The sequence below is a fragment of the Salvelinus fontinalis genome, chromosome 41, assembly GCF_029448725.1.
Source record: "Salvelinus fontinalis isolate EN_2023a chromosome 41, ASM2944872v1, whole genome shotgun sequence".
Lineage (NCBI taxonomy): Eukaryota > Metazoa > Chordata > Actinopteri > Salmoniformes > Salmonidae > Salvelinus > Salvelinus fontinalis.
In genome coordinates, this window is record NC_074705.1 from 19,078,423 (window position 1) to 19,102,416 (window position 23,994).

A 23,994-nucleotide genomic window follows, 5' to 3' on the forward strand; every position below is an offset into this window, starting at 1 on the left:
TAATGGAAGATTGGAGAAACACACTTTCAGTTTAAGGGAGAGAACGGGGTAATGATTAAAGAAAAAAAGAGGGAGAGGCAGGAATAAGAGGAGAACAAAGACGGAAAAATAGGGGGAAGATGGCTTGAGGTGTAAGTGGGGAAAAGACAAAGGGCTGAGGGAGGAGATAGCCCCTTAATTCGTAAACTACTTTTGATCAGGGCTCAATAGTGCGCCTTTGGGATAGATGCACAGATTACAGTTTGGGTGGCGTTTCAGGCATGGACTTGTTACATCAATGAGGCTCCGGTGTGAGGTTCCCCTCAGTACAGGTCTAGGATCAGCTTCCCCTACCCCAAGCCTAACCTTTAAGATATGTGGGAGAAATTCAAAACTGACCCAAGATCAGCATCCTAGGGGTAAATTCACACTACACCCATCAATGGCAAAAGGAGAGGCTTTCTTTGACGTTCTTTGATGGTGAAAGAAAATAATTGCTACTGTAGACTTTCCTACTGAATTGTGATTGAAAAACCCATAGCACCATTGCAGTCTCTTATGAAACCTCCCCAACCTAAAGCTTTTACACACGCACGCACATTGGACTGCATACACACGCACATATTCTCAATATCCTACAGGTGGCAGCACTGAGAAAGAACATGTACTGTAGTGTGCCAGCCTGCCAAGGGGTATGCATGCTTAGCTTGGCTCACGTGTGTGCGCGCCCCTTTGTTGTCCATCCAATGCCTATTCGCGGGTACTAATTATATTATGTAACTCTATTGATGTGTGTACATTATCTCTGCGAGTAGGTTTGTGTGTGTGTGTGCATATGTGTGTCCATTGCTACTGCATAAGGAGGTTTTATAATGGCAATCCTGTAAGAAGGGAGGTGGGGACAAACAAAAGACTGAAAGAAAGCATTGCACTAGGGAACGAGGGAGAAGAGAGAGAGAGCGAGAGGAGAGAAAGAGACTGATTGCATTGTGTTTTTCTATAATCTTGTTAGTGGTTTGGCAGTAAAACAAATGTTTGTGAAGTAGAGGATGACATACTGTGAATGGACTTGATTCTTTTCCGAGCTAATGCACAATGTAATCCTTATCCACACACACAGACAGTGCACGCACATTCACAGACACACACATTCACAGAAACACGCCCATGCCCATTCAGACACGAGCACACGCCCATTCATATGCATGCGCACATTCATATGCACACGCACATTCATTTGCACGCGCACACACCCATTCATTTGTACGCGCACTCAGTGCACGCACACATTCTGGCATGCACGTGTACACACACACACACACAGATCAGATTGCAATGTAGTTCTGAGGGACGGATGTGTCGCCTAAAGAAGTTCATGTCCTTCAAGCCAACCTGTTAGGCCACATGCCCTAGCGCCAAGCAAATCTGTAAATCCCTCACACACATGCACACACACGCAGACACAGTGGAAAAACAGGTGAAATCACTTGTGTTTGTGTCTTCTATCAATCAAATGTATTTATAAAGCCCTTTTTACATCCGTAGAGGTCAAAGTGCTGTACAGAAACCCAGACGAAAACCTCAAACAGCAAGCAATGCAGATGTAGAAGCACAGTGGCTAGGAGAAACTCCCTAGAAAGGTAGGAACCTAGGAAGAAACCAGACTCTGAAGGGTGGCCAGTCCTCTTCTGGCTGTGCCGGGTGGAGATTATAACAGTACACGGCCATTTAAGGCCAGATTGTTATAAAACCCACAAACAGGTTAAAAGAAGTGTGTGTGTGAATGTATTCGTCCATGTGTACAGTATCTAGATTTCCGGTCATACCGTTTCTGTACCATACCAGTGTATACAGTATTACCAAATGTGCATACAAGGGGCACTATAAAAAAAAAATGCAACCCACAAAACCATTTAGGTAACAGGGATCTCTCTCCAGGAGGGGATTGAATGTCTGCTGTAACCAAGAAGTTTGATCTTGACATCGAGCCCCTTAGCTATCAAACCCGGATAACATTTGACATCTTAGATTTATTATATTTATACTTAACTTGTAGTTATAAGTAGTGACATAACGCGCACCCCCCCCCCCCCAAAAAAGTATATACTAGGGTTGCAAAGGGTTGGAAACTCAGGTAAAATTCCGGAAATTCCAGAAATTTCCATGGGAAGTTAAGCCCTGGAATTTGGCAGATTTTGCTTAAAGTCATCAAAAAAGTTAGATTATAACAGTGAACCTTTTTGTGGGATACACAAGGCAATTCTAGGTGACATATTTTGGTTAAACTATCCCCAATTCAATGAAATTGAGCCCTCTATCACATGTACAGCTGATTCTCAAGATCTTGCACACTAATGAGATGATATTGATACTACACTGTCTGAGCCAAGGACTATATGCTTTCTGGTAAGTTTTGATTATAATACTGGGTGGGGTGAATATATTTTATATGACATACGTTATTTTTTGTTAACTAGTAAATAGTAGCCTACAGTAAAGTGTGTTTAAATCATTTCTACCTTGTTAACAATTTCTGCTAGTTAGTTTTTGCTACCATATGAGTTTTGATGTTCAAGAGTTAGACAGTGAGGAGGTCCAGGGAGAAGACATGGAAGCCTGAGAGGAAGACAGTCTAGAAACTAAAGCTTTGGTTATCATTTTACAGATGTGTTGAAAAATGTTTTGGGGAGATATTATGGATCATTGGGGATCCTTCAATATTCCCTTTTGTTGTTCAGTGAAATCATCCCATGTGAAGAGTCAACTCATTTAAATAAAGTTCAAGTCATAACTAAATTGTATTTTTTATTTCTATTGGAAGGATTTAATCATTTGCAATGATGGTCTTCTTATGATAAGGTAAAAGGTTAATGTTTCTGTCTCCATATGATATGGTAAATATATCCAATGCCAAATACATCTACATTTAAAAAAATTGTATTAATATGCATATATTTCCATTAATTCCCATGGAAAGTTTACACCTCTGAAAATCCCCCAAAATATGCAACCCTAGTATATATATATTTTTTAACAGTAATGAAAATCATAGTCTGTATTTTGAAATACCCCGGTATCTGTACTGAGTGAACGTAGCAGGCGTAACAAATGCCTGAGCGGTGAATTCCTGACGAGAATTTTTTTTTTGGGGGGGGGGGGGGGGGGGGAGGCTCTGTTCTGCACTGGTCAACCAATCCAGTAAAATGTGGAGGAGGAGTTAAGATGGAGTGTCGCCTTGTTAATGTCCAAAAGCAGAAGTCGCGTCACAGACTATTTCCATTTCCCCTGAAAACCGTATGCATCCAGTTGTTTACCGACCCCGCAGAGGGGGGGGGGGGGGGGGGGTCGTTTTTTCTTATTGGACAACTTCAAGAAGTCATTCTGCGTTTGTCAGTTTTCTTCGGTTTGGTGCAAAATGATCATGACCCTAGAGTCGGCTTTGTGTTGACATGTTCCAGAAGGCACGACCCCAGGTGGTGAAGGTAGGCAACAACACCTCCACAAGGGTGAGTGCTCAGCCCCCATCCTGTACCCCCTGTTCACCCATGACTATATGGCAATGCGCGTCTCCAACTTAATCATCAAGTTTGCAGACAAAAGTGTCAGGCCTGATTACCAAAATGGACAAGACAGCCTACAGGGAGGAGAGTGCCCTGGGGGAGTGGTGCCAGGAAAATACCCTCTCCCTCAACATCAACAAAATGAAGGAGCTGATCGTGGACAGCAGAGAGAGCACACCCCCATCCAAAACCACTGGTCTGCAGTAGACAAGGTGAAAAGCTTTAAGTTCCTTGGCGTGCACGTCACCGACAAGCTGAAATGATCCATTCACAGACAGTGTGGTGAAAAAGGCGCAAGTGCCTATTCAACCACAAACTTCTACAGATGCACCATTGAGAGTATCCGATCAGGCTGTATCACCACCTGGTATAGCAATTGCACTGTCCGCAACCACAGGGCTCTCCAGAAGGTGGTGCGGTCAGCCCAACGCATCCCCGGGGCCACACTGCCTGCCCTCCAGGACATCTAAAGCACCCAGTTTCACAGGAAGGCCAAGAAGATCAGCAAGGAGTCAGGACCTCAGCTACTGCAGCCATGGCCTGTTCACCCTGCTATCATCTACAACCGAGAGACTGAAGAACAGCTTCTATTTCCAGGTCATCAGACAGTTAAACAGTCACTTAGGCTTCCGCCAAGTACTCTACCCTGAACTTTAGTCACTGTTACTAGCCGGCTTCCACCCGGTACTCAACCTTGCACCTTAGAGACTGCTGCTCTATATAGTCATTGGACACTGTAGGACTGACCCCAATTAGTCAACGGGTCAATTGTTTGGCCGATAGGCTGGCAGTCAACTAAGATGTTCTTTTATTGAGGAGTAGCAAAAAAAAAATATATATATATATATATATATATATTTTTTTTAAATATATTAATATATTATACACACACACACACATATATACATATATCAATCAAATGTAAATCAAAACTAGCCGTTGAACTGATGCCTTTGCACAGCGGGTAGATCTGCAGTTAGCTGAAACATCTGCTTGTCAGTCATGTCATTTTCTTCTGTATATTTACACTAGTGGAAAAGTACACCTCCCTTGTGATGTGTGTGCAAGATCAGAGAGTCTTAGTTCTGCTCTACAAGAAATCAATGGTGTAGAACAGGGTTCTCCAACTTTTGATCCAGCCCTGCAGTTACTGACAAACCTGATTCAGCTAATTCCGGTCCAGGAGAGACAACCTTTACTTTAATATTTGAATAAATGTGCATTACTGCAGGGCTGGATCAAAAGTCTGCACGCCAAATGATTGGAGTTGGAGAACCCTGTAGATCGGGACAGATAGCACATGACGCTCCTTTACCCACATTATCATCCCCAACCCAAACCATATTGTTTGGATATTTTAGGTCCAGTCACTGAAAACGAGCTGAGCTGGCCCCCTAACATATCCGTTTCCAGCCCAAAGTGAATATAGGCATAGTTAGCTTGCCATGCCCCACTCAAATCATGCTGGAAAGAAGCAGTTCGTAACAAAAGCAGGCTGGCCATGGTCCCAGTCAGTACTCACTGGAAAGCGAGCCAAAAGAGCACAGTTCAGGTTGACACAATAGTGTGAAAAAGGTTATTGTTGTTGAAAGACTACGATGACCCAATTCCACTTTGTGACAACTGCTGATGTATAAAGGAGTTTAGAATGTGTTTGAAATTTGACCCAGTTCCATGTCGCGCCCCCCCCCCCCCCCTCTACTTATCACTTAGATGTTAAGTGTCTTAAATGTGAAGAAATTGGAACAGAGGCAATCCCTATATTGCTTTTAGACCTAACCGCTACTCTGATGTGTGAACACTCTCCCTAAACCACTTTTCCAGTATTCAAAATCACCTCATCTGTTTTTGCCTTGTAAATCATGTCCTTCCCCTTTCCCTTCTCCATCCCCCTCTCTTCTCCATCCCTCTGCAAACAGTTGAGGGGGGGGGGTTGGCCTGGGGAGCAGCCAAATCCCACTGCAGTCTTGTAAATCAGACTGTTTGGAATGGAAAGGTTAGAAAGAGCGAGAGAGACAGCAACAAAGCGAGAGACGAAAGAGGGCGGGATATAAATGGACAATGAGGCTTTGTGCGTATGAGGTTCAAGTAAGGTAATGTACGTAAGGTTGAGCACCTTGAGCACCTGCGGAGTAGGGTGAAGTTGCCCCTAGACCCTGGATATTTGTGCAGGAAATACAAAGCTGACCAAAAGTTTAAGGTTAGGATTGGGGAAGGGAAAGCAGATCCTAGATATGTACCTTGGGAAAACTTCACCCTGGAGCACAAACCAGTCGGTAGAGGTAGAACAGTAATGATTAACGATTCTCCTAGTTGCAGGGTTCAAAACACGAGAGAGAGAGACGGGAGAGAGAAAGCGAATAATAGAACAGAGGAGTAGTGGACATGAGGAGACAGGGCTTTCCCTGAGCCACCTGCTCCATCGCTTGCCTCTGCCCACTCTCATCCATCGCCAGCATTGCAATCTCATCTATCGGCTGGCCAGCCTGCCGGCAGTAAGCTGGGTGGGGGATTACGCTGAGCTGCCTGGCCGAGATATCCCACAGAGTGCCCAATCCACACTGATACTACCCATGGTACCCTCCTGCTGCTGTCACAACAGGATACTGTTGTCTCACTACTGCACCACCGAACTAGATATTGCATTTAAACTACCCCACATAGGACCATATTGGAGGTAACACAGACCTATGTACTGTTGTCGTAAGCACACAGTAAAAAGGCTAATACAGCTGACTTAAACTTCATTTAGGGAAATACAGGAATAACAGTCCCGGCTCTCAACATCGAGTTTTCCCCACAAACGGCCAACAAACAATTTATACCTGGTCAACCGCGGCACACCAAATGTAAAGTGATAGCACATCGGGCAATTCTCTGGGAGAATCGGGAAGAAAGGCATTCGACCAGACTGCTCCTAAGTCTAATTCACATATAAATGACAGTACTCCCCAATGTAAATCTACCTTAATCCAAAGCGTGGTACTGCTGGTACTAGCCTTACTAGCACAGCACATGGGAGACTGCTCTCATCAATCACGCCTTTGGCGCTGGTGCATTGCATTGGTTAGTGATCCCAGTTGCACACATCTTCACCAGCAAAAAGGTGATGCCATGGAAACTAGAACACGCATTACAATAGATCCAGCCACCTCCTGAAAACACAGGGAAGATTTGCCTCATCCTGAAAGTGGGCCATGAAACAGACAGTGTCCGTTTCTGAAAATAAAGTCAGTCAATCCTATACCCACGCATAATCTTTGGACTGCGCCTAGCCAGCTGGTTGCTGATACTAGTAGGAACGTACTGTCGACATGCTTACACAGAGACAAACTATCAACGTGGCTTATTTTCTATAGTAGTGTGTAAGGGAAGCAGACCTGAGTATATTGCATTAACAGAAACTACGGTAACCAAACAAACACTGTAGATTAGAAATGGGAATTAATGGTAAATGTACTACTCTGTGCCATCCCCGCGGCCTCTGCAATGGATTAGTCCACTGAGAAAGGTGTCAAAGACATGCAATAAATACTGTTTTTACTCTAAGAGATCGGTCAACCAACAGCCTACCAACCAAACAATCCACCAGTCGACAAAAAAAAAAAAAAAAAAAAAAATGGGGTCAGCCCTACACAGGACAAAAAGTTATTTGAATTGAATCATGGCCTCATTTCAGTCGGGTGACCTTGTTCAGTGACCTATATTGAAACCAGACAAAACATACCAGGTCTCTATCACACATGATCTTTGCTCCATATTGTATCCAAGAGTCACAGTCTTTGCGTCAGTATTGACTCGTTTGGTTTAACCGAAAACTTGCCTGGTACCTATTGTCCAGTGAGAATGTGTCATTGTGCTATTATTGGTGGGTCACTGACCGTTCCTCTAGCTCGACCAATGGGTATAGGGTGCTTCCCATTGGTTTGCATGGGGATCTCGTGGGTTTTGACCAGGGGTTAGAATTCTTCCGGCTGGGTCCACCCTCTGCTTTGTCATTCTATTAGCACACCCGCACCTCATATGCATGCACGTGCAGTGGCGTACATACACACACTGAAGAACAAGTGTATAATATCACACACACACACACATTGATTTAATCCTCCCAGGCCTAGTTCTGTGAACCAGTCCCACAATCCCGGGGCGGCATTAATTCTGGCTCTGTTGCGGTGGTGTTATCTGAGTGTCCCAGGCCTGCCACTGGGATCAGCTTCAGACCTAGGGAGACCCTCTGGCGGAGCGAGTGTCGCCCGAGATCAGCTATTATGTCTGGAGAGTGTACAGACACGGGAGTCTGGAGAGTGTCCTCTGCCTGTCTCTACCCACCAGAGACACAGAGTGCGTCTGAAATGGCACCCTATTCCCCATGTAGTGCACTACTAGTACAACACTATGGTCCGTCTTGCTCCCTGGCTGTGTTTGAAATGTGCTCTGGTCAAAAGTTGTGTACTGTAAAGGGAATAGGATGCCATTTTAGATGCAGCCAGGCCGTATAGAGACAGACCATAAACAGATTGAGAAGAATGACAGACACAACAATGACTGGGGAGGAAAGAGAAATAGCCAGAGGCCTTGTATAAAAACGTAGACCGACTGACTTACAAACAAATAAAGATACTTTGAATATTACTTAAGTAGTTTTCTTGGGTATCTTTACTATATATATTTTTGACTACTTTTAATATACTCCACTACATTCCTAAAGAAAATATGTACTTAACACCCATTTTCCCCTGACACCCAAAATATCTCGTTACATTTCAAATGCTCAGGCACAACAGCAATATGGTCCAATTCAGGCACCTATCATCCCTACTGCCTCTGATCTGGTGGATACTAAACACATATTGCGCATGTAAATTGTGTCTGAATGTTGGAGTCTGCCCCTGGCTGTCCTTAAATCAAAAGGAAAAAAATGTAAATTGTGCCATCTGGTTTGCACAATAGAAGGAATTTGATGAATAGCATTTACTTTTACTCAAGTCTGAAAATTTTACTTTTCCACCACTTTTACTCAAATAGTATTTCACTGGGTGACTTTCACTTTTAGTCTAGTCATTTTCTATTAAGGCATCTTTACTTTTACTCAAGTTAGTACTTTTCCCACCACTGACCTGGAGGACAGAGCCCTGTTCTGTTTGGAATACGGGTTGGACGCTATGGGAAAATGGTACATGTGCTTGGTCTTTGGAGTGTGTGTCTGTCTGTGTGTGTGTGTGTGTGTGTGTGCGCACGCGTTTATGAGTGTGTGTGTAATGCTATCGGTGCTAGTCTCTGGGACCGGATCCTCGGGTAGGTTGGGTGTGGGAGTGTGTTACAGTGATTAGAGGGCAGTCAGCCCTTCGTTTCCCTCACACCCTGCCTGCCAACATTCCAATTACACCCTGCACCCCGAACGGAAGACTGGTTGCCGTGGCCATGACGTCTTTTCCCATCTGGCCGAGATGTGCTACTGTGTCCCTATGACGACAGTCGACAGTAACATAACAAAATGTGGAAATAGTCAGGGGTCTGAATACTTTCCGAATGCACTGCATTTTTTTTAACTAGCAAGTCAGTTAAGAACAAATTCTTATTTACAATGACAGCCTACAAAAAAGTCTCCAAAAAAGTTGACACCTACTCATTCAAGGGTTTTGTTATTTTTACTATTTGAACACATGGAAATCATGTAGTAACCAAAAAAGTGCTAAACAAATCTAAATACATTTTACATTCTTCAAAGTTGCCACCCTTTGCACATGCTTGGCATTCTCTCAACCAGCTTCATGAGGTAGTCACCTGGAATGCATTTCAACTAACAGGTGCGCCTTGGTAAAAATTAATTTGTGGAATTTCTTTCCTTCTTAATGCGTTTGAGCCAATCAGGTGTGTTGTGACAAGGTAAGGGTGGTATACAGAATATATCCTTATTTAGTAAAATACCAAGTCCATATTATGGCAAGAACAGCTCAAATAAGCAAAGAGAAATGACAGTCCATTACAGTGCAGTCGCAAAACCCATCAAGCTCTATGATGAAACTGGCACTCATGAGGACCGCCACAGGAAAGGAAGACCCGGCGTTACCTCTGCTGCAGAGGATAAGTTCATTAGAGTTACCAGCCTCAGAAATTGTAGACCAAATAAATGCTTCAGAGATCAAGTAACAGACATCACAACATCAACTGTTCAGAGGAGATGGCGGGAATCAGGCCTTCATGGTCGAATTGCTGCAAAGAAACCCCTACTAAAGGACACCAACAATAATAATAAGAAGAGACTTGTTTGGGCCAATAAACACGAGCAATGAATATTAGACCGATGGAAATTTGTCCTTTGGTCTGATGAGTCCAAATTTGAGATTTCTGGTTCTAACCGCTGAGTCTTTGTAAGATGCAGAGTAGTTGAATGGATGATCTCCGCATGTGTGGTTCCCAAAGTGAAGCATGGAGGTGGTGTGATGGTGCTTTGCTGTCTGTGATTTATTTAGAATTCAAGACACACTTAACCAGCATGGCTACCACAGCATTCTGCAGCGATACGCCATCCAGTCTGGTTTGCGCTTAATTGTACTATCATTTGTTTTCAACAGAAGAATGACCCAACACTCCTCCAGGCTGTGTAAGGGATATTTGACCAAGAAGGAGTGATGTAGTGCTGCATCAGATGACCTGGCCTCCACAATCACCCGACCTCAACCCAATTGAAATGGTTTGGGATGCGTTGGACCGCTGAGTCAAGGAAAAGCAGCCAACAAGTGGTCATATGTGGGAACTCCTTCAAGTCTGTTGGAAAAGCATTGCAGGTGAAGCTGATTGAGAGAATGTCAAGAGTGTGCAAAGCTACATGATTACATGTGTTATTTCATATACAAAAATAAAGAAAAACCCTTGAATGAGGGCTTTTGACTGGTACTGCATGTATATATACACACAGTGCAAGTATTCAGACCCCTTGACCTTTTCCACATTGATATTTAACCAATTTTAGAACAAGGCTGTAACGATCTACACACAATACCCCATACCCCAGGTTTTTAGACATTTTTGCAAAAAGTATTCAGACCCTCTGCTATGAGACTAAAAATTGAGCTCAGGTGCATCCTGTTTCCATTTTTATCAAAATCTAGCTAAGCAGTTCACACACACTTGGGTGCTGCCATTGATTTACATTAGAAGTGGCCATCCAAGAAGGCTCAAGGCCAAAGATAAAATGACATCAAATCACATATCTACCATAGCTTTGATTGGACTAATCATGTCAAAATTAAAGTTTCTAAATCTTAGCTAGCAAGCAGTCATCATGAATCACGTTGACAATCTGTCAAAACGTTTAATTCCTGTCAAATGAAGAGAAATTGATAAAAACGTATCAGTGCTCAGCAGCCAATGGACATAAACATTACACAAAAAGTAAAAAAATGTATTAAAAAAATTATATATTAAATTTGCAAATTCAACAATGAGTGGTTTGGAAAGAATCAGTGGCTAACTGCAAGCATTTCAAAGCAATCCCTATTCTGCTTCCTCTGTCTGCTATTCGGTGGGGAGGGTGTGTGGTCCAAGTCTGAGTTTAAGAATTTAAAACAGTATTCAGACCCATGGACTTTCACATTTTGATACGTTACAGCCTTATTCTAAAATTGATCAAATTGTTTTTTCCCCTCAATCTACACACTACCCAATAATGACAAAGCAAAAACAGGTTTTCGCTAATTTATAAAATCACTTTAAATAAGTATTCAGACTCTTGACTCAGTACTTTGTTGAAGCACCTCCGGCAGTGACTACAGCCTCGAGTCTTCTTGGGTATGAGTCTTCTTGGGTATGACGCTACAAGCTTGGAACACCTGTATTTGGGGAGTTTCTCCCATTCTTCTCAGCAGATCCTCAAGCGCTGTCAGGTTGGATGGGGAGCGTTGCTGCACAGCTATTTTCAGGTCTCTCCAGAGATATTCGTTCAGATTCAAGTCCGGGGTCTGGTTTGGCCATTCAAGAACATTCAGAGACTTGTCCCAAAGCCACTCCTGCGTTGTCTTGGCTGTGTACTTAGGGTCATTGTCCTGTTGGAAGGTGAACCTTCACCCTAGTCTGAGGTCCTGAGCAGGTTTTCATCAACGACCTCTGTACTTTGCTCCGTTCATCTTTGCCTCGATCCTGACTAGTCTCCCAGTATCTGCCGCTGAAAAACATCCCCACAGTGCTTCACTGTAGGGATGGTGTTAGGTTTCCTCCTGACATGACACTTGGAATTCATGACAAACCATCTTGGTTTCATCAGGCCAGAGAATCTTGTTTCTCATGGTCTGAGAGTCTAGGTGCCTTTTGGCAAATTGCAAGCGGGCTGTCATGTACCTTTTACTGAGGAGTGGCTTCCGTCTGGCCACTACACCATAAAGGCCTGATTGGTGGAGTGATGCAGAGATGGGAGAACCTTCCAGAAGGACAACAATCTCCACAAAGGAATATTTACTGTTTATATGTAGATGCAGGAGCTCCACAAGAGGAATAGGAGCTCATAGCAGGTGAAAATTTGAAGTGTCTGTACTCAGCTCCTGCCCAAGTCAAGCTCTGCTCCTTAACCCTTGCCAAATAGCCTACAGCTGTGTCTGTCCAGAGCTCACTGGTGTGGGAAACAGAGCCCAGAATATTTTATACAATGTTGCAAGTCAAGCTTCGGGCTGGACCCAAGTTAATAGTTGATACGTTTCAAGTTAGTTGCAGTCAGGCCATGCGAGCCAATGTGATTCATAAGATATTAATTTTGAGCAGGATATTTTCTACCTGCAGGCTGCAATATTTTAATTTGTTCGCTTTATGTAAGCTATTTTTACATATAGAAGTTAATATCCTTTTTTAAAAATTTTTTTTTTAAGTATACCCCCCCAAATTCGTGATATCCAAATTGGACGTCACAGTCTTGTCCGTACGGGAGTTGCAGCAATGGGACATGGGAGAGGTGAAGGTCGAGAGCCATGCGTTCTACGAAACACTACCCTGCCAAGCCGAACTGCTTCTTGATACACTGCTCGCTTAACCCTGGCACATTGGTGCCAGCTACACCAATGTGTCGAAGGAAAAATCGTACGATTAGCAACCGTGTCAGCATCAACCCGCCAGTCGTCGTCACTAGAGCAAGACGAGACAGGGACATCTCGGCCGGCCAAACCTTCCCCCAACCCGGACGATGCTGGGCCAATTGTTCGCCCCCTCATGGGTCTCCCGGTCGTGATGCAGTTCCTTCAACCGCTGCACCACTCAGGAGGCCAGAAGTAACTTTTTAGGTTTGTATCATTTTCATTTAGATGTGAAGACGTTATTAGAAATTAAATGAATCTGTTGCATGCAAACGTGCATATGAAAGCCATAACTGGCAATCAGATCTGTAGAAATTGTAAGATAAACTGGCATTCCACATGAGAAAGGTTGCCGATTCCTCATGTAGCCTATTACCGGCCACTTAAGTTCTCTAGGATAGGTGGCAACATTTTCACGTTTGGATGAAAAGCATGCCCAGAGTAAACTGCCTCCTACTCAGTCCCAGATGCTAATATATGCATATTATTATTAGCATTGGATAGAAAACACTGAAGTTTCTAAAACTGTTTGAATCATGTCTGTGACTATAACATAACTTATTTGGCAGGCAAAACCCAGAGGACAGAACATTCACTTTTTTTTTTTTTGAGGTCACTCTTTTCAATGGGGTTTCAATGGGAATCCAGATTTCTAAAGGGACCTTCCTGCAGTTCCTATAGCTTCCACTGGATGTCAACAGTCTTTAGAAACTGGTTGAGGTTTTTCCTTTGAGAAATGAAGAAGTAGCCATGTTCAGAATGAGGCTCCAGTGAAGTGTACTGTTTGTTAGAGGTGACCAGAAAGCATGCTACACATTGTTATCCTCCGGTATTGAACACAGATCATCCAGTCTTCAATTGTATAGATTATTTACATTAAAAATACCACGTTGTGCAAGTTGGAACCGATGTTATTCTGGATCAAACGCGCCAAATAAATGGACATTTTGGATATATTTCGACAGAATTAATCGAACAAAAAGGACCATTTGTGGTGTTTATGGGACATATTGGAGTGTCAACAGAAGAAGCTGGTCAAAGTTAAGGCATGAATTATATCTTTATTTCTGCATTTTGTGTCGCGCCCGGGAGGGTTGAAATATGATGGTCCGTGATTGTTAGCTGGGGTGCTATCCTCATAATAGTATTGTTTGCTTTCGCCGTAAAGCATTTTTTAAATCTGACACGTTGGCTGGATTCACAACAAGTGTAGCTTAAATTTGGTATATTGAATGTGTGATTTCATGAAAGTTGAATTTTTATAGTAATTTATTTGAATTTGGCGTTCTGCTTTTTCACTGGATGTTGGCCAGGTGGGACGCTACCGTCCCACATATCCCAGAGAGGTTAAGGGGAGTAATGGCAGAAACTGCAAAAGTCAGCAGGAGAGTGAGAAGAATGGTTAGGTCAGGTTAAGTTTTTCCCTCCCTTCTGGTTATCCAGATCTATGGCTCCCTCTTGAGTCATTTGTGTCTTATTTCATCAAACAGTGCACTTAAAGCATCAGAAAAGCTCAATGCATATATCTGATTTTATTAAAACCCATGGGGTTTACTATCGATGTAAAAAATATATATATATATATATATATATATACTGCTCAAAAAAAAAAAGGGAAAACTTAAACAACACAATGTAACTCCAAGTCAATCACACTTCTGTGAAATCAAACTGTCCACTTAGGAAGCAACACTGACAATAAATTTCACATGCTGTTGTGCAAATGGAATAGACAAAAGGTGGAAATTATAGGCAATTAGCAAAACACCCCCCAAAACAGGAGTGATTCTGCAGGTGGTGACCACAGACCACTTCTCATTCCTATGCTTCCTGGCTGATGTTTTGGTCACTTTTGAATGCTGGCGGTGCTCTCACTCGAGTGGTAGCATGAGACGGAGTCTACAACCCACACAAGTTGCTCAGGTAGTGCAGTTCATCTAGGATGGCACATCAATGCGAACTGTGGCATAAACCTTTATTTAACTAGGCAAGTCAGTTAAGAACACATTCTTATTTTCAATGATGGCCTCGAAACGGTGGGTTAACTGTCTTGTTCAGGGGCAGAACAACATATTTTTACCTTGTCAGCTCAGTGATTCAATCTTGCAACCTTACGGTTAACTAGTCCAACGCTCTAACCACCTGCCTCACGAGGAGCCCGCCTGTTACGCGAATGCAGTAAGAAGCCACGGTAAGTTGCTAGCTAACATTAAACTTATCTTATAAAAAAAATGCACTTTCGTGCATTTTGCCAGCAGCTCTTCGCAATGCTTCAAGCATTGCGCTGTTTATGACTTCAAGCCTATCAACTCCCGAGATTAGTCTGGTATAACCAATGTGAAATGGCTAGCTAGTTAGCGGGGTGCGCGCTAATATCGTTTCAAACGTCACTCGCTCTGAGACTTGGAGTAGTTGTTCCCCTTGCTCTGCATGAAATCGGCCCTAATTTAAAAAAAATATTTATATATAAAAAAATATATATATATAGGCCTTTCCGATTAATCGGTCGACCTCTAGTCTAGAGTCTCACCCCCTTTGAAGAGGGGGATGACCGCGGCAGCTTTCTAATCTTTAGGGATACGAAAGATGTTGAACAGGCTAGTAAATAGGGGTTGCAATAATTGCGGTGGATCATTTTTAGAAAAAGAGGGTCGATTGTCTAGCCCAGCTGATTTATAGGGTTCCAGATTTTGCAGCTCTTTCAGAGCATCAGCTATCTGGATTTGGGTAAAGGAGAAATGGGGGATGCTTGGGCAAGTTGTCGTGGGGGGTGCAGAGATCAGAGCTGTTGACTGGGGGAGGGGTAGCCAGGTGGAAAGCATGGCCAGCCATAGAAAAATGCTTATTGAAATTCTCGATTATCGTAGCTTTACTGGTGTTGACAGTGTTTCCTAGCCTCAGTGCAGTGGGCAGCTGGGAGATGCTCTTATTCTCCATGGACTTTACAGTGTCCCAGAAATTTTTGGAGTTTGTGATACAGGATAAAAATTTGTTTGTGTATATTGGTTCCTAACTTCCCTGAAAAGTTGCATATCGCGGGGGCTATTCGATGCTAATGCAGTACGCCAGAGGATGTTTTTGTTCTGGTCAAAGGCAGTCAGGTCTGGAGTGAACCAAGGGCTATATCTCTTCTTAGTTCTACATTTTTTGAACGGGGCATGCTTATTAAAGATGGTGAGGAAACCGCATAACCTCTTTCAGCTAGGGGGCACTATTTTTGTTTGGAAAAATAACATTCCCAAGGTAAACGGTCTATTTCTCAGGCCCAGATGCTAGAATATGCATATAATTGACAGATTAGGATAGAAAACACTCTAAAGTTTGCAAAACTGTCAAAATATTTCCTGTGAGTAAAACAGAACTGATTTTGCAGGCGAAAACCTGAGGAAATCCAACCCGGAAGTGCCTTTTATTTGGAAAAATCCCTGTTCCATTGCTTGCCTATCCTCCATTTAAAGGGGTATCAACCAGATTCCTTTCCCAATGGCGTCCTCAGGCTGTGACCAGGCTTTAGACATAGTTTCAAGCTTTTATTTTGAAAAATGAGCGAGATTTTTCTAAACGTGTCAGGTGTCCTTTGATTAGTTCATGCGCGCGAGAGTTGTAGTTCTACATTTTCTTTCTCTGTAGTATTGAATAGTTTACCGTCCTGTTGAAATATTATCGATTATGTATGTTAAAAACAACCTGAGGATTGATTATAAAAAACATTTGACATGTTTCTACGAACATTACGGATACTTTTTGGAATTTGTCTGCCCTTGTCTGTCCTTCAGGACCGGCACGAGCCTGTGCTTTTCTGAACATAAACCTCCATTTGGTTTGCGCGTTTTGGTTATAAAAATAATCTTTATCGAACAAAAATAACATTTATTGTGTAACTGGGAGTCTCGTGAGTGCAAACATCCAAAGATCAAAGGTAAGCGATTAATTTTATTGCTTTTCTGACTTTCGTGACCAAGCTAATTTGCGGCTAGCTGTTCTTACTCTTTTGTCTAGTGATTGATAAACTCACAAACGCTTGGATTGCTTTCGCTGTAAAGTATATTTTCTAAATCTGACACGATAGGTGGATTAACAACAAGCTAAGCTGTGTTTTTGTATATTTCACTTGTGATTTCATTATTATAAATATTTGCAGTATTTTTTTTACATTTGGCGCTCTGCAATTCAGCGGTTGATTACGAAAATGATCCCACTAAAGGGATCCGTGCGTCAAGAAGTTAAATAATAACCAGGCAGCCGCTACTGACGGAATGAGGTCAATATCCTTCCAGGATACCCGGGCCAGGTCGATTAGAAAGGCCTGCACGCTGAAGTGTTTTTTGTGAGTGTTTGTCAGCGATGAGGGGTGGTCGTTTGACCGCGGACCCATTACGCATGCAGGCAATGAGGCAGTGATCGCTGAGATCCTGGTTGAAGACAGCAGAGCTGTATTTAGAGGGCAGGTTGATCAGGATGACATCTATGAGGGTGTCCGTGTTTACGGATTTAGGGTTGTACCTTGTAGGTTCCATGATAATTTGTGAGATTGAGGGCATCTAGCTTAAATTGTAGGACGGCCGGGTTGTTAAGCATATCCCAGTTTAGGTCACCTAACAGTACAAACTCTGAAGATAAATGGGGGGCAATTAATTCACATATGGTGTCAGGGGCACAGCTGGGGGCTGAGGGGGTCTATAACAAGCGGCAACAGTGAGAGACTTATTTCTGGAAAGGTGGACTTTTAATTGGGCATAGACCTGGATAGCATGACAGAACTCTGCAAGCTAACTCCACCCCCTTTGGCAGTTCTATCTTGGTGGAAATTTCAGAATTTGTGGTGGCCTTCCTAAGCCAGGATTCAGACACAGCTAGGACATCAGGGTTGCGGAGTGTGCTAAAGCAGTGAATAAAACAAACTTAGGGAAGAGGCTTCTAATGTTAGCTTCTTCCAACATCAAGCATTCGCTTTGAAAATGTTTTACTAAACTAGGCAAGTCAGTTAAGAACAAATTCTTATTTACAATGACGGACTACCCTGGCCAAACCATCTCCTAATCCAGGCAACACTAGGCCAATTGTGCGCCGCCCTATGGGACACCCGATCACGGCCGGTTGTGTTACAGCCCGGGATTGAACTAGGGTCTGTAGTGACGCCTCTAGCACTGAGATGCAGTACCTTAGACCGCTGCGCCACTCGGGAGGCTTGGTAACAGAGAAATCCCTCCTGTATCAAGAGCCTTGCTGGCTAATATTTGTTTTATGCGTGCAGCAAACTGAGTAGCATTTTTGAGTCATGTATAGTTTAGGTCAGAAACTGTACAAAATGTTCGCACCGCGATCGTTAGCCTTTTCTATGGGATTTCACAGGTACTTGTTAGCGTTGCTAACCTTTGGATTACAGAGTATCAGTGGGGTTTGAAAACAGCACCCCTTGTGTTCAGAGACGGTGTTACCAATTATGCCAGTATGGCACAAGGTCGGAATGAAAGTATAACATTCTGCATACCGCTCAAGCCTAGTACAAGTATTCTACCAACTGAGCCACAATGGAACAAGTCTACTATGTGAAGTCAATGTATGATACATGTTTCCAAGAACTAGCTCCCCAAACTGAGAAATAAGGTAATGCATAGGGTCAGCAGCATACCCTTGCAGTGATGCATTGCTTACCCGTCCCACATATCTTAGTGGGGCATTGAACACACACAATTAATCAAGTGAGATTAAAATGCACACACACGGGAGAGATACACAAAACAAATCAAGTGTGAGACAAACACGCCTGCACACACACACACCCATGTTCCATTACTGTCACACACACACAGTAGTCTATACGTCTCCTCCTGCATCCCACAAATACAGGAAACCCACCCCAGGTAATGGTGGGGACAAGGAAACAGGAACTGGGAATAGCAGGGCACTGCCAAGAATAACCGACTCCTTCTTGACGCCACACACACGCTATGCTACTCACAGTTCAGCTAAGTTATTTAGTTCATGAAACAAAGTGGACCTTTTAGAGATAGATACTTCAAAACAACTGCAAACTACAAATCAACAACGCAATTTTGAGCAAGTGGATTAAATCAAAGGCCAAATCAACATTTAGACCAGCACTGAATCAATTCTCCAAATGTCCGGACATAGTTGATTGAAACTGTTGTAAAGCGATACGCATAACTCCCTTCACAGTACATGTAGCAATAAATATACACAAGGCCAATATACAGAGGGACACTGTCGAGGGTTGAGCGAGGGAAGCGTTGGCCTGTCTTGGAGAAAAAGGCAGTAAAAAGACAGAGATAAGGTGGGAACGAAAAGGAGGAATGGGAGCAAGATATTGAATGAGGGAAGACTTAGGCCTGTTGCTTCTGAAGAAAGAGGCAATGAAAAAGCTTGAATAAGCGAGGAATGAAAGAAAGAAAGCAGAGAGAGCAGAGACAGGAATATCTCTGGGAGGCGGCGCTCTAATTATAGCACGGGTGCCAGGCGACCGGGGAGGGCACCGCTGCCACCAAAACACAGGAGGAGGAGGGAAGAGGGGGATAAGGAGGGAGAAGAGGAGGTGGGCAAGGCGGGTAGCTCAATCATTTCAAAAAGAGACCCAACATGGGAGAAAGAGGGATAATTGATGAGGTGAGGAATAATTGCTCAATTCCAGATCAACCCCTAGCCCCCTACTCCCTGTCGATCTGAGAGAACTGGATGGTTAGATCGGTACAATCAATATGGCTATATTTACACCCTAGCTAAATGAAAAGGTAAAAGTAAGCCATTACCAATACCTACCAAATTATTTCAGAAACAGTCAGCTCTATAGGAGTGTCTAGGCGTGTAGCCTGTACACGGTAGGGGCTAGGGGTTGATTTGGAATTCAGAAAATACATGTTTTAGAGTATTTATTTGATTGCTTTGGGAGACATTTGGTCAAGTAGGACAAGTCACAATCAAGAATAAAGGAGGCCGACGGAAGAAGGAGTGGCCATTTTGTAGTCAGAGGGACTAGTGTGTAGCATAATTCCTAAGACACATGCTGCTGTGTTTGTGTGATTATGTATTGGCGTTGTTGTGTAGAGTGAGCGTGCACGTGTGTCTAACTGTCTGTGTGTATGTCAGGAGCATGTTGCCATCGGACGTATTATTAATTAATATATCCACGTGGGCTCAATCAACGGGTCACACAGATCACTGTACCATACGTCGATGTCAATCACATTGACCTTACTGCCCTCTTTTCTCTTTCCATTGCTCTCTTACTCTCTGCAGCTATATGTTAACGGTGGACTATGTCTACATCCCAAATGGCACTGTACTCCTTATGTAGTGCGCTACTTTTTACCAGAGCCCTATTGGAAAGGCGACATAAGGAATATGGTGCCATTTTGGACTAATTCTATAAAACTATAAGCCACAGTGAGTCAGCCCCCTACAAACTGAAATCATCACGAACGACCTCCACCAGGCTCTTTGACTGCGCTTGGTCGCTCAGATTATCAAGTTCCAGGTTTGTATGTGGGGACGTGAAGGTCACACACGACTCGCCATGGGCAGCGTCCATGACGGTGACACTGACAGTTAAGACGTGATCCACTGGCCTATTACAGGGCAGCGGTGGGGTTGCCATAGCAGCAGGGCTATAGGGCGCGTTCCAGGTCATCATTATTGCAGATGATCAGAACTCGAAGCCTAGAGAAGTGTTTAATGATTCAGGTGCTACTTTATTATGATAGAGTATTCTTTTGAGATGTGCAGCATGACTGCAAAAAGACAACCTGGAACACACCCATTCTCTCCTGGTTGGAGGTGGGGTCCCTGATAACTCTCATCCAGGTTTCATTGGGGAGCATTGGAATGGAGCAGCACCTGCACAGAACCACTGATCTGTATAGATGAGGGATTGTGAAAAGTGGGGCCGGAGTTGCTTCACAATCGAGCCCATCCTGATGTTGTGAGAGCCTCTAAATGTGGTCTGTACCAGACACTGCTGCACATTTCCTATCAGATGATACCGTGATATCATGAAATATTTGCTCTGTAAAGCTCTTCATGGTCGTGTTCATTAGGACACAACGTCGCAAAATGTTTTGCAACAGAACGTGAAAACAAACATCTCTCATTGGACAAATTCAAGTAGTCACTCACTGTTTCACTCCATTTCATGCCAACTGAACACAGCCCATGGCCAGCAAGATAGAGATAAACAGCCATGGATGCTATCTGAAAGGCCAGGTTACAGCGCACAAAGCCAGCCTTACACCACCATGCCAGGTGTTTTCACCGATCAGCTCTCCTGAAAACCTGCCATGCCATTAAAGGGATAGGTGACATGACCTTTTCAGACAAACATTACTTAAAAAGGTGAGGATGTCCAGTGTGGCTACATGGGAGAGAAAGAGGGTACAAAATACAACAAATCCTGAAAGGGGAGGAACATCCCAACGCGGGGAGAACAACATAACAAACGTACCATGACAACGCCATAAAGGGCCAGGAATTTCTATCTGGCAGGCAGAAAAAGAGGCACCGCCACCAAAACATAAAAAGGGGCTTAAAATGGAGGATGGTTGGCATGGCTTGAAAAACATCTCAAAACAGAGACAATGAATGGCACACAACAAACCATTACAAGGGTAGGAATTGTAGACTGTAACAGAGCTAATTGTCCCTTTAAAGTGCTATTGGAAACTGGCGCTTTAAAATGGATGGTTGGATGAAGCTGCAACATGAGCAGTGGATGCCAAAGGGAGACAATGGGTATAATGTACTCTAATGGGTGTGAGGCTGTGTTGCCCTGGGCTTGAATGACTGCAGTGCATTGACAGACTGCCTGGGTTGCTCTTCGACCAATTTTTCAAGGATGGGAAAGTGAAATTCTGCTCCTCCTGTATAGAGGTCGGATTAACAAGAGAGCCCTGCCCTCTGTGTCCTTACACTGTTCAATTTTGTGGGTTATACATGTGTATACCAAGTAAAAAAGCATTATAAACTACGTCAGATTTCTTTTCCCATCAAAGTTTTGGAATTAATTGTCAATTATTGACAACCCACAATATGAGAAATACAAACTAACTATGAACTTCTGTATTGGGAGGTTTGAAAATCAACCTCATAGCCGATTTGGCATTTAATTGACTGAAATGATCTTAATATGTTGAAATATCACCAACACCCTTTGGCTATATTGAACTAAGATCAAGAACTGATACATATAGTCAGAAACATTAGCGGTAATACATATAACAACTAGCTATGTTAAAGGTGTATGGATGTGAGAAGGCCTAGTAAAACCTGAGTGACATTGACATACTGAACTTGAGGTGTGTGAAGAGTAATGTTTGTGTGGGTAGCCTAGCTAGCCCACAGACCCGCATCGACCTGTTACAAGTATCACCCATATCAAATGTATCCGCTTACTGCCTGGTATCATTTGTTAAAATTCAAACCGCAGTACCCACACAGGCATACCAAATGTAGCAACGCAGACGCAATTGCAGTGTTACACTGTAACACTATAAGAACGTCGTGAAAGAGCAATTGTTGTCTCTCTCTTTACAAGGCCACATTCACACCGACATGGCATAGCGCCTGAGAGAGATAATCGGTGATTGTGTGCAACATCTCCACACCAGGGCCATTTCCAGACAACTCATGACTAACACACATTTTAGCAGGGTATTTTCTTGAAACGGTTAGATAAGTTGTGATAAATAAAAACTGGAAGCCAGCCTATCGGTTGAAATGTTAACCTAATGGTTCCCGCGAGAGACCGTGTCCCTGCGTTCCGAGCCTCTGGATTCATGGAATGCTGCAGTGCACCGCCGCCATCTTACTTCTGTCTCACTACATTATCTTTATTCTCTAGCTTAACATGAAACAGGTTGACGTAGGGAAAACATAGGCGATTTTACCCGTATCCACGGGCGCGATGTGCAGAATTAATGGATCATAGGTCTACTCGTTGGCTCTTTTTAGGGAGTAGCCTGTGTCTTTAGGCTACAGAAAGCTACATCTAAGGTAAAGAATAACCCACTTTAACGTTAGATGTTTACTTTCACGCCCACCACCAAAATATACCATCGAGCCATGAAAAAAACACTACACAAGTTGCTACAAAATGGTGATCATATTACCCATAATCTCCGGATACAACAATCAATATTGCCACTACAAACCTGTTTAGACTAGGCTGTGTTTTGAAGTGCAATTATGCACAGAAACAAAAAAATCACGTTCGTTTACATAGGTTACACAGGAATCTCAGCCGTAGCCTAGATAGAAAGATCTGATGAAGCATTCCATTCTGTGCAAAACAAATGTAATTATTTCTCATCTTGAATTATGAAAAATAAAACTTATCCATAGGCTATAAAACTAGATTTTAATTCAAGCAATGGCAGAAATATAGCAGTTTATAACAGCACTGGGCAAAGGAGGATCAAAACACTGGCTATTCTACTTCTATGATTTCGAGTCAGACTAAATTCGATAAAAGCTGTCCAACATATATTCAGGCGTGGAATATGATCACAGCCTTGCTGAATGTCTGGTTTCATTTTGTTCTATTCGTGCGTAATTAGCCCCCATGGTTTGGAATCACCCGGCTGCTCGCTCCCGCTATAACAGCGGAAGAGAAGAAATAGCCATGGAGCTCAGCCTTGTCCCGACTCCCGTCTTTCTTTCCCCAGTTTCTTACCTCAACTGCTAACGCCGTGGTCGCAACAACCAGCAGCAACAAAGCCATACGGTCCCCCATACCGTATTATTGTCACAACGCGTCCTATGTATGGTGTATTGGGGTTTATTCTATGTTCCGTCGGTATGTATTCAGAGCTCGTCTCCGTGGCAGTGCCGCTGACTGTGTTTGTTTAATGGGGAACGATACCGAGGCTGCTCGAGCGCCAAGTCACCTGACCGGACAACGAATGAACTGAATTATTAGGGAGAGGCCCAAAACATCTGAGGATAGCTCTGGGTGTGGTCCCGATGGGGGCTAAACACTGAATTTAGCATTTTTCAAACACCTGAAACAGATTTTCCTGCAATCTAGAGCCATAATAATTATGCTTAATTCTATGTAATATATATATATACAGTACCAGTCAAAAGTTTCGACATATCGCTTATTCTAGGGTTTTTATTTTTTACTATTTTCTACATTGTAGAATAATAGTGAAGACATAAAAACTATGAAATAACACATATGGAATCATGTAGTAACCAAAACAGTGTTAAATAAATAAAAATATATTTTAGATTTTAGATTCTTCAAAGTAGCCACCCTTTGCCTTGGTGACAGCTTTGCACAAGCTTGGCATTCTCTCAACCAGCTTCAGGAGGTAGTGGCCTGGAATGCATTTCAATTAACAGGTGTGCTTTGTTAAAAGTCAATTGGTAGAATTTCTTTCCTT

General features: G+C 43.1%; 1 protein-coding gene across 4 annotated transcripts in view; it reads right to left on the minus strand.

Moving 5' to 3' along the window:
- Positions 1–23,496, minus strand: part of appa (amyloid beta (A4) precursor protein a) — a 43,272-nt gene extending 19,776 nt beyond the window's left edge. For 2 of the 4 annotated variants that reach the window (XM_055908210.1, XM_055908207.1), the window contains exon 1: positions 23,280–23,496. In XM_055908210.1, the coding sequence (XP_055764185.1) occupies positions 23,280–23,339 (60 nt within the window). In that variant the 5' untranslated portion in view covers positions 23,340–23,496. The remainder of the gene's footprint in view (positions 1–23,279) is intronic. The other 2 variants (XM_055908206.1, XM_055908211.1) reach the window with 2 other exon arrangements.
- Between the last annotated feature and the right edge of the window lie 498 nt (positions 23,497–23,994).